Source organism: Hipposideros armiger, unplaced genomic scaffold, assembly GCF_001890085.2.
Source record: "Hipposideros armiger isolate ML-2016 unplaced genomic scaffold, ASM189008v1 scaffold_609, whole genome shotgun sequence".
NCBI classification, from domain to species: Eukaryota; Metazoa; Chordata; class Mammalia; order Chiroptera; family Hipposideridae; genus Hipposideros; species Hipposideros armiger.
Genome location: NW_017731959.1, coordinates 394,161 through 408,525, shown reverse-complemented (window position 1 = coordinate 408,525; position 14,365 = coordinate 394,161). Strand labels below are relative to the sequence as shown.

General features: G+C 52.9%; 2 protein-coding genes across 2 annotated transcripts; both read right to left on the bottom strand.

The window, feature by feature from the left end:
- Positions 1–1,458: 1,458 nt before the first annotated feature.
- HAMP (hepcidin antimicrobial peptide) lies at positions 1,459–5,466 on the bottom strand. Its single transcript, XM_019624941.1, has 4 exons — positions 5,384–5,466; positions 2,799–2,938; positions 1,754–1,825; positions 1,459–1,670 (listed from the first exon to the last, which is right to left on the bottom strand). The coding sequence occupies exons 2-4, from the start codon at positions 2,883–2,885 to the stop codon at positions 1,566–1,568; spliced, it is 264 nt and encodes an 87-aa protein (XP_019480486.1). The 5' UTR covers positions 2,886–2,938; positions 5,384–5,466; the 3' UTR covers positions 1,459–1,565.
- USF2 (upstream transcription factor 2, c-fos interacting) lies at positions 5,110–14,309 on the bottom strand. Its single transcript, XM_019624800.1, has 10 exons — positions 14,235–14,309; positions 14,067–14,148; positions 13,837–13,955; positions 13,500–13,700; positions 12,938–13,088; positions 12,728–12,815; positions 12,384–12,442; positions 6,151–6,245; positions 5,897–6,025; positions 5,110–5,803 (listed from the first exon to the last, which is right to left on the bottom strand). The coding sequence occupies exons 1-10, from the start codon at positions 14,307–14,309 to the stop codon at positions 5,714–5,716; spliced, it is 1,089 nt and encodes a 362-aa protein (XP_019480345.1). The 3' UTR covers positions 5,110–5,713.
- Between the last annotated feature and the right edge of the window lie 56 nt (positions 14,310–14,365).

The window sequence follows — 14,365 nt, the reverse complement described above, 5'->3', positions numbered from 1 at the left end:
TCTCTACCTTCCCATCAATACTGATCCTTTATATCTGTGAGGCATTTGACAGTTTCCAAAACCATTTCATACTCCTCCCTTGCTGAGCAGCTCAACAGCTCAATCAGCTGAGAACTGTACATACACCCCTATCTTTTTACACATGAGGAGGTTTCAGACCCAGGAGAAGATGCCTGCAAGATCCCGGAGTTAATAGAAGGCCAGGCCTCCAGCTGGCCTTCCTCTCCCCACCCTTCAGCCCTTTAGCCTCTGTTCTGAAAAACCTTCCCAGAGGATGAGCCTCTTGTGGCTTGGAAGGCAGAAGGCAGAAGTAAGTTACAGTTCTGATCCAGCTCCCCGTTGGATTGGGTTTGGCTCACAAAGTGTTGATTTAAAAAAAAAAAAATCAAGTTCCTTTAATCAGTTGCCAATTATTTTAGAAAACAGGAAATTTCACATAAAAGTAAGGATTGCCACCTTCTCTTGAAAAGAAGCTCTTGCCGTGTTTGGCCTGCCTATGGGTATGACAACCATCCCTGGGGGAACCCTCTTTAGATAGGATCCAGGCCTCCCGACTTCCTATCCATATACAACACTGAGGCCTAAGGGCCAAGGCCCTTTATCATCCCGCTGTTGCTGATGGTTTTTTATGGGCTGAGAAGACAGTGAAATGCTTCTCTGTTTCTATCAAAAGTGGGGAAATCTGGTAAGTTGAGCGGGATGTGGTTTTTAAGCAAAATGTCAGGGACCTTAATTCCTTGTGGAGATGAATAGTATTCTCCTATGTGTCTCATGTGTAAAGTGTGTCTTTTCTGACAGACTACAACCTAAAATGCTCCTATGAAACAAATGCATCACCCCTCACTCATTTACTGCCTGTCTGGAAGGCTAGTGGTTCTCAAACTTTTTGGTCTCGGGGCCACTTTCTGCAAAATTATTGAGGATTCCAAAAAAAAAAAATCTCATTTAAGTTATATGTATCATTGCTTAACATATTAGAAATTGAAATTGGGGAACTTTTAAATAACAAGCACGCAATCCATTAGCCAAGCCACCAGAGCAATGATGTCATCACGTCACAGAGCTTCTGGAAAACTCCACTGTACACTCATTGGAGAATGAGAGTGAGAGACAAGTAACATGTTAGCCGTTTCGGCCTGTAGAGCCCTGCATGGAGCCAGAGACCCGACTTTGAGAACCCTTGCTAGGCATTTGAGTTTGTCAGCCCTGTTTCAAAACGATTTCAAGGGGAATAAACTGTGTTTAGTTTTCATTCCCTGCTGTTACAACATAAATTCTAGGTCTTATGAAGTGGGGCTTAAAGGGGAAGAACAAACTTCCTTCACCAAGCTTCCTTGTAACCCCCAGTACACACCAACCACACATACTGCACCCAGGACCGGTCCTTACACGACGGTGGCCAGAAGAAGCCTCTGTCATAGGCCCTTCTTGGGCGAGGAGAAAGGGCAACAGACACTCTTGTTTGGAAAACAAGTTAGAACCAGCCATTTTATTCCGAGCCCATTCACTTTGTGCTGGAAGGCGGCAGGAATAAATAAGGGAGGGAGAGGAGGGGCGGGGACGCTCTATGTCTTGCAGCAGAGCCCACACTTTGATTTGTAACAGCAGCCACAACAGTAGATGCAGATGGGGAAGTGGGTGTCTCGCCTCCTCAGCCTCTGGAGCCCAGGCTGTGAAAAGGAAGGAAGAGTGAGCGGGCGTGGGCCCAAAGATGGCTGGGGGAGGCTCAACATGGAGGCCCCGGTGTTCTCACCGTCAAGCCAGCCGTGGCTCCAGCAGCGGCTCCAGCTGTGTCCTGGGTCTGGAGGTCCGCAAGCTGTGTTGTCTGTGAAAGCGGAAGGGGTATGAGGGTGGCAGCAGGCCCAGCAGAGCGCTGATTTGCCCCCACTAGCCTGCTCCTCCCCAAGTGGTTGGTGTCCCCTGCTCAGCTGGAATCCTAGAAGTGGACTTGCTTTCTGGCCTTTTCTCACCATCCCACAGGCAGTTCTCCTTCCTACAGACACCCCAGGTCTGTCTCCTGCTCTCTCCACAGCCACTGCTCTTCTTTGGGGCATTACCCTCCCTGGCCTGGATGCCAGCCCCCATCTGTAACAAGTCTCGCCCATCCTGCCCTTCCAATCCATTCCCCCGCAGTATGTCAGGTCATGGCTTTCCCCATTAGAAAAGCCTGCAGGGCTCTTCCTGCACTTGGAGGAAAAGCAGCGCTTGCACGATTGCCCGTAAGACTTGGCATGTCCATCCCTCGATCTCATCTCCACGTACCATGGCCTCCACTTCCTAAAGCCTCTGATCCGCGAGGATGCCATGCTTGCCCCTTCTCTCAACCTCCAAGTCGTAGGTCAAAGAACGTTTTCTCACCAACACTCCGGCTCGACTGCCAGCCCTTTATCCTACTGAAAGCACCCCCCCCCAACCACCCCATGGTCACTCTGCTACACTCTTATTTGTGAATAACACTTACTAAACACCATGATCTTGCTTTGCTTATTGGCTAATTCCCTGACCAGGAGGTAAGCTCTATTGAGAGCAAAAATCTCTCATCTACCTTGATCATTGCTTAAACCCCATTGTCTAGAATAGGACTTAACACAGAGTAGGCACTCAATAAATAAATGTGGAATTCGTTCAGGGCACCGAGTCCCTGCCACTTGAGACCCCGTCTTTGTACTTCAAGTAGCTGCTCATGCCCCCTTTCCCTGCCCCAAGCTCTGCCCAGTGCTGGGGGGTCTCCTGCTGCCCTCAGCGGTCCCCTCTCCAGTCCCAGCTGCCCGCTGGGCCCAGGCCCTGTGGGCTCTCACCTGGCGCGAGAGAACTGAGGCGCTGGTCAGGCTGGTCAGGAGGAGGAGCAGGAGGCAGGTAGCCTGGATCTGTCTGTTCATTGCCATTTTGTGCTGTCTGTCTGGCTGTCCTGCTGTTAGGTCTAGGAGAGTTCTGGTGTCTGGGCCCAGTTACAGTTGCTTTTATGGGGCCTGCTGGGGAGGCGGGGGTGCTAAGCCCCCTCCCCTTTGTCCTAACTCATTTCCAAGAAGGTGGCGGCGCCAAAAAGGCGGGAGAGATAAGCGGGAACAGAGTGACAGGGAACAGGGTTGTGTCACCCTCAGCCAGCAGAGGTGTGGCCAGGGGGCAGGGCAGACGGGGCCACAGACACACACCTCTAGCCAGCCACCTGGGAAACACTTTCCCTGACGTGACTTCACCTTGTTATCTCAGAAAAAAAATCCCCCCTTGCCCCAGAGGTTGAGCAGGTCGACACGCAGGAGCAAGGTGCTCTCATCCCCCACCCTTGACTGCGTCCTGATTCACATGGGATGGCTGTCACTTACTGGGCCCCTCAGGGGTGCCCCACACAACTCCCACAGCTTTGGGTTCCCTTCTGTAGGGAACACTGTGCCAGCCAGATGCAGGAGTTTGAGTCGGCACGAGCCCCTAGCACGCATGCGGCCTTTTCCTCGCGTTAGATTGTAAGATGTGGCCCTGGTGTCTGGAAAACCTCCCTGTGACCTTTTGACCACGAGGGTAAGAACAGCAGTGGCTACCATCTGACGACTGCACCCCTGCACACCGCAAGTGTTAACTCAGCTGGTACCACCTGCCCCCTGAGCAGCGCCTGCCTGCCCCATGCTGGGCTCTGCCTTCTCAGCTCCCAAAGCCAGGGTCCTGGCTGCCTAGACACTGTTCCCTCTTAGCCCACCAGCATCGTCTTCCTTACTTTACAGGAGAAGAACTGAAGGCAGAGATTGGGGCACTGCCCAGGCCAGGGGCAGAGCTGGGGCTTGTGCTCTTATCACCTGGCTTCCCTGCCTCCTCCAAACACAGGAGGGCAGAGTGGGGTACGCTAGACCTGGCTCATCGGAGCCACTGCCCATCTCACCCCAACTCCACACTCAGCAGCAGCATCCTGGCCACTCACTGACACCAGCATTGGGTATGAATACCCCCAACACCAGCCAAGACTACAAACCAGGGCTTTTTTTTGGAAAGCCCAGCCTGCTAGCACACCATGGACAGGGATATGAACCAGTTGCCTGTCCTAGCCAGTACCTGAGCCACGGATAGTGGGTACACACAGCCCAGAACACCCACAAACTTGATTCTAGAGATGAGGGTCTGGCCATTTTGCCTGACGCCGGACTTATCCAGTGTCAACCCTACGACTGGAGCCTGGGGACGCTGCCGCCAAGGAACGAGCATGTCTTCCCACCCGAGCTGTTGCCAAAGCCCACTCAAAACCAGAAAAGTGAGGGGCCCCTGGGAAGTGAAGGCTGCTCCCTGCCATCTCCTCCCCACTCACTCCATGTTAGGCTCCCCCTGCTGCACACCCTCACTCACTCTCGAAGATGGCCTCAAACAGAGGCATGGCCAAGGAAAGAAAACAGAGGTCTCAGGGAAGAAACCAGCTGGGGGCATTTGGGGTACATGCAGAGTGGAGAACTCAGCAAGGTGGCAACTGGCAGGCCTAGATCCTGGGGGTGCATGGAGTTGCTCGGGGCTGCAGGTTGAGGCCGAGTGCAGTGAAAGGCTGCATGTTCTACCCCAGGGACACACAGCAGCAGCCCCCAGCACTGCCAGGCGCTCACTGCATCTCGGCTCAGGCCAGGTTGCATCATCAGCCAGGGGCAGGGGTCACAGCACAGGCGCCAGAGCCACAGAGCAAGGCGACAGGCTGACGGGCCAAGCCTGGCTTCCTGGCCATCTGCCTTCCTTGGGGGTGGGGGGCTCAAGGCCAGGCCCCACCATTGGCTGATGCAGAGGGGAGGGCTTCAGCCCAGAAGGGCAAGGCCAGGAGCCAGTCGTTTTTGGGAACTGGTGACACAGGAGACCCCAACCTCTCCCCAAAAACATGGGTCATGTCCTTGACCCCCCCTCCCCACCACACACACACACACACACACACACACACACACACCACATATACACCCCTTGGGGCTCAAAGGGGATATTCCTTCCTTAATTACTCCATCACTCCAGCCAATAGAGTGGGTACCGGGCAGTACAGGATAGCAGGGACTCGCACACAGCCACCAACACAATAGCTGGGGCCCTGCACCAATGGAGTTATGCAGACCCCATGTCCTCTTCCCATATCTCAGATGGACAGATACACAGACAGACAAGGCGGGGCCACATGGGGCCAGTTTATTGCAGTTAAATACCTCTCTCTCTATTTTTTTGTCCATTTTTCCATAAAGAAAATTAACACACACACACACACACACACGCACACGCACACACACGCGCGCGCACACACACACACTCAAAGGGGAGCAGGGATCCAGAAACAAGAGGTGCGGTGGGACATGACCTCCCTGCTTAGGTCCAGGCCCCAGGGATGGCCCCCCCCCAAAAGGCTCCCCTCCTTCCCGTAAGCACCCTGTGCCAGTACCTCTAGAGACCAAGGAGGCAGCGGGATATGGCAGGGCCTCTCTGTCCTCTTCCCTTTTGCCTCCAGGCGAGACCACTAGAAGTGCTGGGGCTTAGTGGGGGCGGGGAGAAGGGACACAGACAGACGGGGGAGGGAGGATATCATTTCCATGTTGAGGAGAGCAGTGGGTGCTTATCCACAGAAATGCATTATTTCTCCCCGTTTTTGTTAAAAATCTACTATAAAAAAACGCAGCTGGGGGAGGGGCGTCTGTCCCTCTCTGTGCTAAGGGCTGGGGAAAGGGGCAGCAGAGGCCGGGAGGAGGCCCCTGCCACTCGGTGAGGGTGGGCGTCACTGTCGGGTGCTCTCGCCCACCATCTCCAGGTTGTGCTGCTGCAGCTGGGCACGAAGCACGGCGTTCTCATTCTTCAGCTCTTCGATCTGGCAGACACGACAGGGGACAAGGAGCCAGGGGTGGCTCCCTGCATCTTAGGGTCGTGGGTCCCCCACCCAGCTTCTGGCCCTGGCACTCACCTGTTGCCTCAGGAGCTCATTGTCCATCTGCAGCCGCTCGGCCTCCTTGAAGGTCTCCTGCATGCGTTGGTTGGTCTGGCGTAGCTCCCGTATGTAGTCACAGGCCTTCGACAGGATCCCTCCTTTACTCTGCGGAGTGGGCAAGAGCATCAGAGCAAGCACTGCCCGCTGGCCTCTGCTCACTGGCTCACCCCAGGACCACTCCCGTGCCCAGTGGTCAGGCAGACTTTCTAGGAGGGGCTGGGGGTACTCACCGCTCCAGTCTTGCTATTGTCTGCATTACAATCTGGAATGATTTTTGAAAGTTGGACAATCCAGTTGTTGATCTTGTCCCTCCGCCTCCGCTCCACTGCAAGAATAATAATAATACCAACAGCTAGGTTTACAGCACTTCCTGTGCACCTGGGTGATTTACCTCCCAAGGCAGGTGCCATCAGAACCCAGGCCGCTGAGGCAGAGTGCAGGCCCTGCCCAAGGTCACACTGCTAGCAAATGCAGGGCCAGGATCTGAACGCAGGCAGCCGGCTTCCAGGCCCACTTCACATTGCTTCAAGAACCAAGTCTCACTCTCAAGTGCCACACACACCTTTAAAGCAGAATCAACAGCGTCCCAAGGACTATGGGTTCATTTTGTTTGCCTGCCCAGTGTATTTTTAAGAATTTGAGTCAACATTTAAAAATTAGGAAATTTCACCTAATTAGCATCTTTTGAAAAGTGGAGTTGTGGCTACAGCAGGCACATGTTCTTGGGAGGTTAAGAATGAGCTCGAGTCCCTTTACACGAGGCCCAAGTGCCCCTCTTTGGTCCCCACAGCCCGAATTTGATTCTCCAGTCCTCAGGTCTCCCCAGAGCTCTGGGTCCCATGATTCTGTACTTCCTTCATCTTTAAAAATCAGTCTGACCATGTCCCATCCATGCTTTAAACCCTCTTCCAGGGCCCCAGCAACAAGTCCTAGCTCCCTAGACTGGCACTTGTGGCTCTCGGACCTGACCCATCAGGGCACTGGGTCACCCAAGAACAACATGAACCCTGCCTTGAAGGCCAGAGATGGCAAACTAAATTTCACTTAGAAATCCAGATTTGTGACTTCATAAAATGCCACAACCTCACTCTACTGAGTTGAGCGGCAGCTGCTCCCTTCAGACAAGGGTATGTCTTCTCTCTGCATCAGAGCCTGAGACTACTGGTTCAGGGCCTATCGGAAGCAAAGCTGTCCCAGCTCTTCCTTACCTTCCAACCACAGTACTAGGCACTGGTGGGGACACACAGAAAAGCCCAGTTACCCAACTCTCACCTACACTCTCATCCCTCTGCTAGGATGGCCCATGGACAAATGCAGGTGGTTATTTCTGAAGGGAAGGCTGGGCTGGTAGGTGGGATTTGGAAAGGAGGGTGAAAGGATATTTTCCCAGGATTGGGTGGTGCTGATGAGATTGGGGGAGGGGGTCAAGGTGAGAGTGAGAAAGGAGGGGCGGGCCAGGAGCATGCCCCTTACTCCCTACCTCCTCTGCGGCCAGACTGCCCCTGACCCTGGTGTTCCCTCAAAGGACACACCTGGCCACTAATAAGCAAATCCCATTGTCTTCTCTTGGCACTTGGTTTCAGTCCTTCATACCTCCAAATGCTCCTCCACTTTGGCCTGGGTGACAACACCCTCCTATATGGACATTCATCCTCCCTTTCACCTCTTCTTCCCTCGCTCTCCTCTTTCCATAGAAACCTCCCCAATACCATGGCAGGGACAGTGCCCAGTGGAGCTTTGCCTGACCCCCAGGGCCCCAGGCCACTGCTGTCATAGTTAATGGAGCCTTCCCATCGAAGACAGCCATGTCTTACAATCTTTGGGAACTAGGTGGCCAAAAGCAACAACAAAGCTAAGAAAGCAGCCCAGGCTTGGTGGCACCTCCCACGACGTCCCTTAGCAGCATGCTCCATTCCCGAGGTTTCCACTGAGGAACTCAACAGCAGATGGCTTCCCAGTTTTTCTCTACCCTCATGCAATCCAGCATTCATGAGCCCGGGCACCAGGCTGCAGCTCTATCTTCCATGTACTCCTTGTTTCAAGCCGCCAGGGGGCAGGAAGGGATGTGGTGGCACACCTCCAGTTTGCATTTACTTCTTACAAGTATTAAGAAGTATTGCCTGCCCTACTGTGTGCAGGGCACGTGGAGAGACTAGAGTCCAGGGTGGACTCAATCTCTGTCCCGCTGGCATTCACAGCACCACTGTGAAGTGCATGTGAACACATGATACCAACATCGCAGGATGTGCTATAACTGAAGATTGTGCCAAGTGCCTGGAGAATGCCCAGGGTGGAGCAATGATTTCTGCATGGGAAGGGAGAGTGTGTGTGTGTGGGGGGTGTATCTTCAAAGACAAAGAGGAAACATTTGGGCTAGTTTCTGAGGGGAGGGGCATCAGGCAGACAGGTGTCAAGATCCCAGAAATGGTGACATGGAAATATTTTGCGGGGTGGCAGGAAAAGGTTGTAAAAACAGGTTGTGAAGGCCTTGAATGCCCTACAAATGGGTTCGGACCTCATCTCTTACTCTAGGGGTCCAGGCCCTTAAGTCTGGGGACTTTCACTAAGCAGGTAGTGATGTGATCAGGCCTGTGGCTGGGGAAGACCATTTTGGCACATCTGAAATAGAGGAAGACCAGATAAGACCAAGGCCACGTCCATTCCACAGAAGCGCTTCAGTTACACCCATACAATATTTAAAACACAATTTAGAAGCAAAATCTGCAAGGACAGAAGGGAGAAATGGACAAATTCACAAATATACTTGGAGACATAAACACTCCTCTCAGGAATTGATAAAATAAGTAGATGAAAACAACAGCAACAAACAGAACACCCCCCAGGACAGGAAACCTAAACACTGTCAACCAACTTGGCCTAATTGACACTGAGGAACACTGCAACAGCAGCAGATACACAGTCTTTTCAAGTGCACACAGAAACTTTCACCAAGATAGACTATATTCGGGACCATGAAACAAGTCTCAATACATTTTGGAGAACTGAGATTATATACAGTATGTTCTCTGATTGTAATAAAACTAAACTAAAAATCAGTAACAAAAAGATATCTAGACAACCTACAAATATTTGGAAATTCAGCAACACACTCCTGGGTAAAAGAAACCACCAGGAAAACTGGACAATATTTTGAATTAAATAATAATGAAAACACAACATATCCAAATGGGATGTAGCTACAGCAGTGGTTAAGAGTGAAATTTGCAACTAAAAAGGCTTCTAAAAGGAAAAAAGAAAGGTTTAAAATAACCTTTTAAAAGCTAAGGGGAAAAAAATCCAGCAAATTAAACCGGAAGTAAGCAGAAGGAATGAATTAGTAACATGAAGAGTGAAAACTAATGAAATAGAAAAAGCAATCCCATCCAACATTTCAAAATCAGATTTTACATAAAGATCTGTATTTCTGACTTCTCGGAGGTTCCAACAGTAGACCCAAATCCTGACATAGCAGCAATGGGCTGGCACTGTAAATGGCACCCTTAGGGCAGGACACATGTGCTCCAGTCCCGGGAGGAGGTGGGGCTGGAGATGGGCTCCTGAGGTACCCAGGAGTGGTGGGAAAGATGTAGAAAGGAGAGAGAGCAGCTGATTTGAAGTTCACTTCAGCACGGAATCTCAGGGTTTGGGGATGTTAGGGAAGAGCACAGAGCTGAAGGTGGCCCGGCTTTCAGTTCTGGCCTGGGTCATCGTGACAGAGGGTGCCTGTTGCTACCCTGGAGAAAGAAACGTTGCATGGAAGCCTTTGGAGAGGGGTGACAGCAAGTTCTGTTTTGGACAAGTTGAGTTTGAGGGTGTGTCAAGGACACCCAGAAATGGAGATTTTGAATGAGCAGCTCAAAATATGGGACTGGGATTCAAGGAAGCAGAATGCAGTAGAATACACTTGCACATTGCCCATATCCAGGGGGTGGGGAAGCCCTCAGAGGGCATCACAGAGCAGGTCTCACCTTTTTTGGAGTCATACAGGAGAAAGCCAGAAGAACCCCACCCCCAGAGAAATGGTAAATGCCTACAACTGAGTATGGGGCTTTGGAGATATTGACAATCCTTGAGGCCAATGGGAGAGGAGACCAAACCTTAAGAAACACTGATAGCCGAAGCAGTTTTCCAGATTTGCCCAATGGGAAGAATCACCTGGGAAACTTGTCAAAATACAGACTCCTGGGCCTCCCTCTAATCTACCCATTCGAACCTGTAAAGACGGCCCTGGAGATCTTGATGGTTAACAAGCTTCCTGGAGCATTTTGGAAGCTCTGCTCTAAGAAGCAGGCTGGGAAGGAGAGGAAAACAGTGTAGGAGAATCAGGGCAGGTAGGGCAGAAAGGATCATTACGGAAAGGAGCGGAATAGGCAGAGTCAGATGCTTGGAGCACAAACAAGAAAAGAAGCCAATGGATTTGGCAATGAGGTCGTCACTGGTGACCTTAAATGGAACGGTTTTGGTAAAGCAAAGAGCCAGAGACTGCCAAGGGTACAGGGAGGGTGGGTAGAGGGTGGGCCAAATACTGTGCAGGTTAAGAGAGAGAGGGCAGCATACAGCTGCAAGGTAAGGGCAAGGTTATGAAAAAGACTCCTTTTTGTAGGAGAAAGATTCCAGACTGTTTGCAGGTGGATTAATCCAGTGAGAGGCAGAGAATGAGAGTAGGGTGGGGAGGGTGGCTAGATGGTATCCCATGAGTGGTTTGCTGCAATATCACCAGGGGGTATACCACTGCTGGGGGGTTCACATGTCTTGGCTTGCCACGTCCTATTAGCCTCTGCAGAAGTCTGGTTAACACCATCTTACAAAGGAGTAAACTGGCGCAGAGATTAAGAACCAGCCTGAGGTCATACGATGTAAGCAGTAGGGACAGGATTGCTGGGTAGCCTACAGGAGGCTCCTTAAACTTGCCACACCCAAAACCCAAGCTCAGACTCACCCTCTCCCTTTTCAAACCGACCTGACCCCATCATGAAACCCTGATTCATGAAATCCTCATTCGTCAGCCTGGGAATCTTCTTCCCACACCCCACCACCCTCCATGCCCTGTCCTGACTCAGGCCTGACATGTGCAGTCACCTATTTTTCTACCCTCTGGTATCCCATCATCCTTACTATCTAGCCTCCATACACAAACCCCTCTGCTGGCTTCCCCTCAAACTATAATGAAAATCCAGGAGCAGGGACACCGGGAGGGCCTTTTACAAAGTCCTGTGTGATCTGGCCCTGACCAGCACTGCTGCAACTCCACTAGCTTCTTCTCTCCTTGCCTGAATTCTGCTTTTCTTCAAACACGCCAAGTCTGTTCCAGCTCAGGCCTGGGTATTTGCACCGGCTCGTCCCTCTGCCTGAGACCCTTCCCCAGTACTTGGCTGTCCCATTCCTTAAGGTCCACTCTGTCCTCTGCTAAAACATCACCTCTCCGAGGCCTACGCTGTCACCATTACCCTCCATCTCCTTACCCAGCTTTATCTTCCCTCATGTGACTTATGCTATCTGACGTCATATTGTAATTTTGTGTAATTTCTGTCTCTTCCAACAGAATAAACACATTGAGAGCCAAGACATCATCTAATCTATTATCTGCTGTTATCTGAGGGCCTAAAATGGGATGGTACATAGTATGTACATGCTGAATGAATGCCTGAACTTAGTGAGCTGCTTAGACCCATCCCCAATCGAACACCTTCAGGACTCTCAGGGCCTCACCCTGGCATTCAGGCCTTCCTTGACGCTCCCGACTCCCCTCCCAAGCACTCCATTCGGAACCTCTGCAACAACCAAACCAGCACCCTTCAAAGCAACTTGACTCCAATCTGCCTTCCCCTTTCCAGCCTGTGCTCCCCTCTGCCTGACAGGCCCTCCCATAGACCACATCCCTGGGGAAGCATCACCTGATCCCCTGGTCAGTGTTCAGTCAGACACCAGCCTGAACTCCTCTGAGCATCCCTGACACTCCAGACTATGCCCCATACCTGACCCAGGGCACATGCTGCCCAGCCTGGAATCCATCTTCAGGAAGCATTTGAAAGACAGTTGTTTAGGTGTTAAGTGTTCCCCTGGACTTGCATGCTGTTAAATCCAGCATAGTGGCTAACTGATTGAGGGCAGGGGTTAGGGGAGGACGAGGGAACAGAAAAGAGGGCCACAATGACGTTAGGGTGGGTTTGGTGTTTATGGGAAGGGCAGGATGCATCAGCTTTTGCCAGCCAGAGGCTCTGCTTCCTGCAGTTTCATCCTCAGATGTGCTCCCTTACCAGAGCTCCTTCTGGAAGCCTGGAGGGCAGGAAAATGAGGGACTCGAACAGAACAGCTGCCGCTGGAGAGGCAGGTCCAGGGGAGCCAGACCAATCCAATTTTTCACTTGTCACATGCCTGATCATCTGTGACTCCAAACACCAGGCCTGGCTGTGACTGTGAGGTCGAGGCCTGGGCTGGCCCAGGGACTCCACCTTGACCTTACCTTCATTGTGCTGAGCTCTCCTTCTCTCATCTCGTGGTGTTCTGGTTCCATCAATTTTCCTAGAAGAGGGGGAAAAAATGGGCATGTGTTATCTCAGGCCCCATTTGTCCAAGATTAAGGAGTCAGACTTGAAAATGAACTTTGCAAGACAAATCTGTATGCAGAAAGAGGAAATGATACTTTCTTTCTTTATACTAAAGCAAAAACAGACCAAAAAACACACCAAGTGCCTGCTGTGTGCTCAACAACCAGGCTTGCATTCCAGAAAACCTTTCCTTCTTTTGGCCCCCACACCAGGCCCTCCCAGGGTCCCCTGCTCCTGGGCTCAGATCTCCTGCACATACGGGGAGTAGGGGTGTGTCCTGGGTGCAATCGTCCTTTGAGTTCCTGTCTGAAGCACGTCTTGAGGCGTCATCATGACATAAAACTGGCCTGCAGAGAAAGTAGGGGTTAGAGATAGAACTGGAGGTAAGAGTCAGAAATGACTGGGGGCTCCCTCCCTGCTAGGCCTGTTGCCTCCCCTGCCTTCCACCTTGGCCCCTTCCTCCCTTTACCTCCAGCCTGCAAGCTCTGATCTGTGGTCTGTACCGACACAGCCGTGGTATCTCCCACACTGGATGCTGGGAAATAGGCAAATCGTGCCTCCCCACTGACAGCCTCAGCTGCTGGGCTGCCGCCATTGCTGAAGGGGTTTTGGATTACAGCCTGGGGAGTAGGAGGACACAGAGGCCACCCTTAGCCATCTTTGTTCCCCATCCCATCCCCTTGTTGCCCTGTTTGATATTTACTGCATTCTCTATGGAGGGTGGGGAATCTCTCTGTATGGGCCACTCTGCCCTAGGTCTCAGGTGGCCCTGGAACTTTGCAGAAACTCAGCAATGACTTGGTGAAGCGACCGATTTTTACGTCTAAGACGCTTTCCTATTACCATCATCCCCACTTCACAGAGAAACAAAATGATGTTCCAAAGATCTTGCCCAAGATTTCACTGTGCAGAACAGGGATTTGACCCACACAGCCTGATGGCCCGTGTCCCACCTGCCCCACCCCCTGGGGCTCCCCAAGAACAGAGTCAGTGTCCCCTCTCCATCCCCCCAGGAGTTGATGGGCACCTACCAGTGGAAAGGGTGCTGCGGGACCTGGGGGCACAGAGGCAGCAGTGGGACCAGGGCGCTGGGCTGCCCCATCCACACCCACCTGGGTCACAGCCTGCTGCCCCCCTGCGAAGGCAGCCGTAGACACGACGCTGACGGCGCCTGCTGTGTCGCCCTGGCCATCCAGCTGACCATCAGTCACCTGGACTACGCGGTATGTCACCTGCAGGGGGCGGCAGAACAGCGAGACCAGCGCTGGGACCCAGGTAGGGGCCAGGTCCGAGCCCCTCCCAGCTCCCCCGCTCGACCCTCGGCTCAACCCTCCACTTGCGCACCAGACTCCCGGCCCGCAACCTCACCTGTCCTCCATTATTCTCTGTGCGGAACTGGTACTGGATGTTATGGTCGCCGAACGCCGCCTGCTGGACGCTGGCGATGGCCACCGCCGTCTGCTCCTCTGCCCCAGGGCCGTCCCCGCCTGCGGTCGGAGGAGGGTAGGGGGGATGGTCAGCGGTCGCGTGGGCCGGGGCACCCCCAGTGTCCTCCCTGGGTGCAAGCCGCAGCCCCAGTGGGCCCCGCGAACACTCACCCTCCTGCAGCTCGACGCCCTCCTCTGCCTCGGGTCCCTTGTCGTGACTGAGGAGAGAGCGGGAAGAGAGGGTTATGGCCGCCTACGCCCCCGCCCCTTTACCCAGGTGCAGGGCTCCCATCCTGTCCCGCCCAATCTGGGGTTGGGGCCACCGCTAGGACCCCGGACCGGGGGTATTCGCGCGGGTCCCCCCTCCCTCGCGGCCTCCATTTTGAGCTGGGCCCGGCAGTCGCTCGGGATCATGGCGGCCTGACCGCCAGGCCGAAGGGCCGCAGCCAGGGCGCGAGGGGGCACGGACC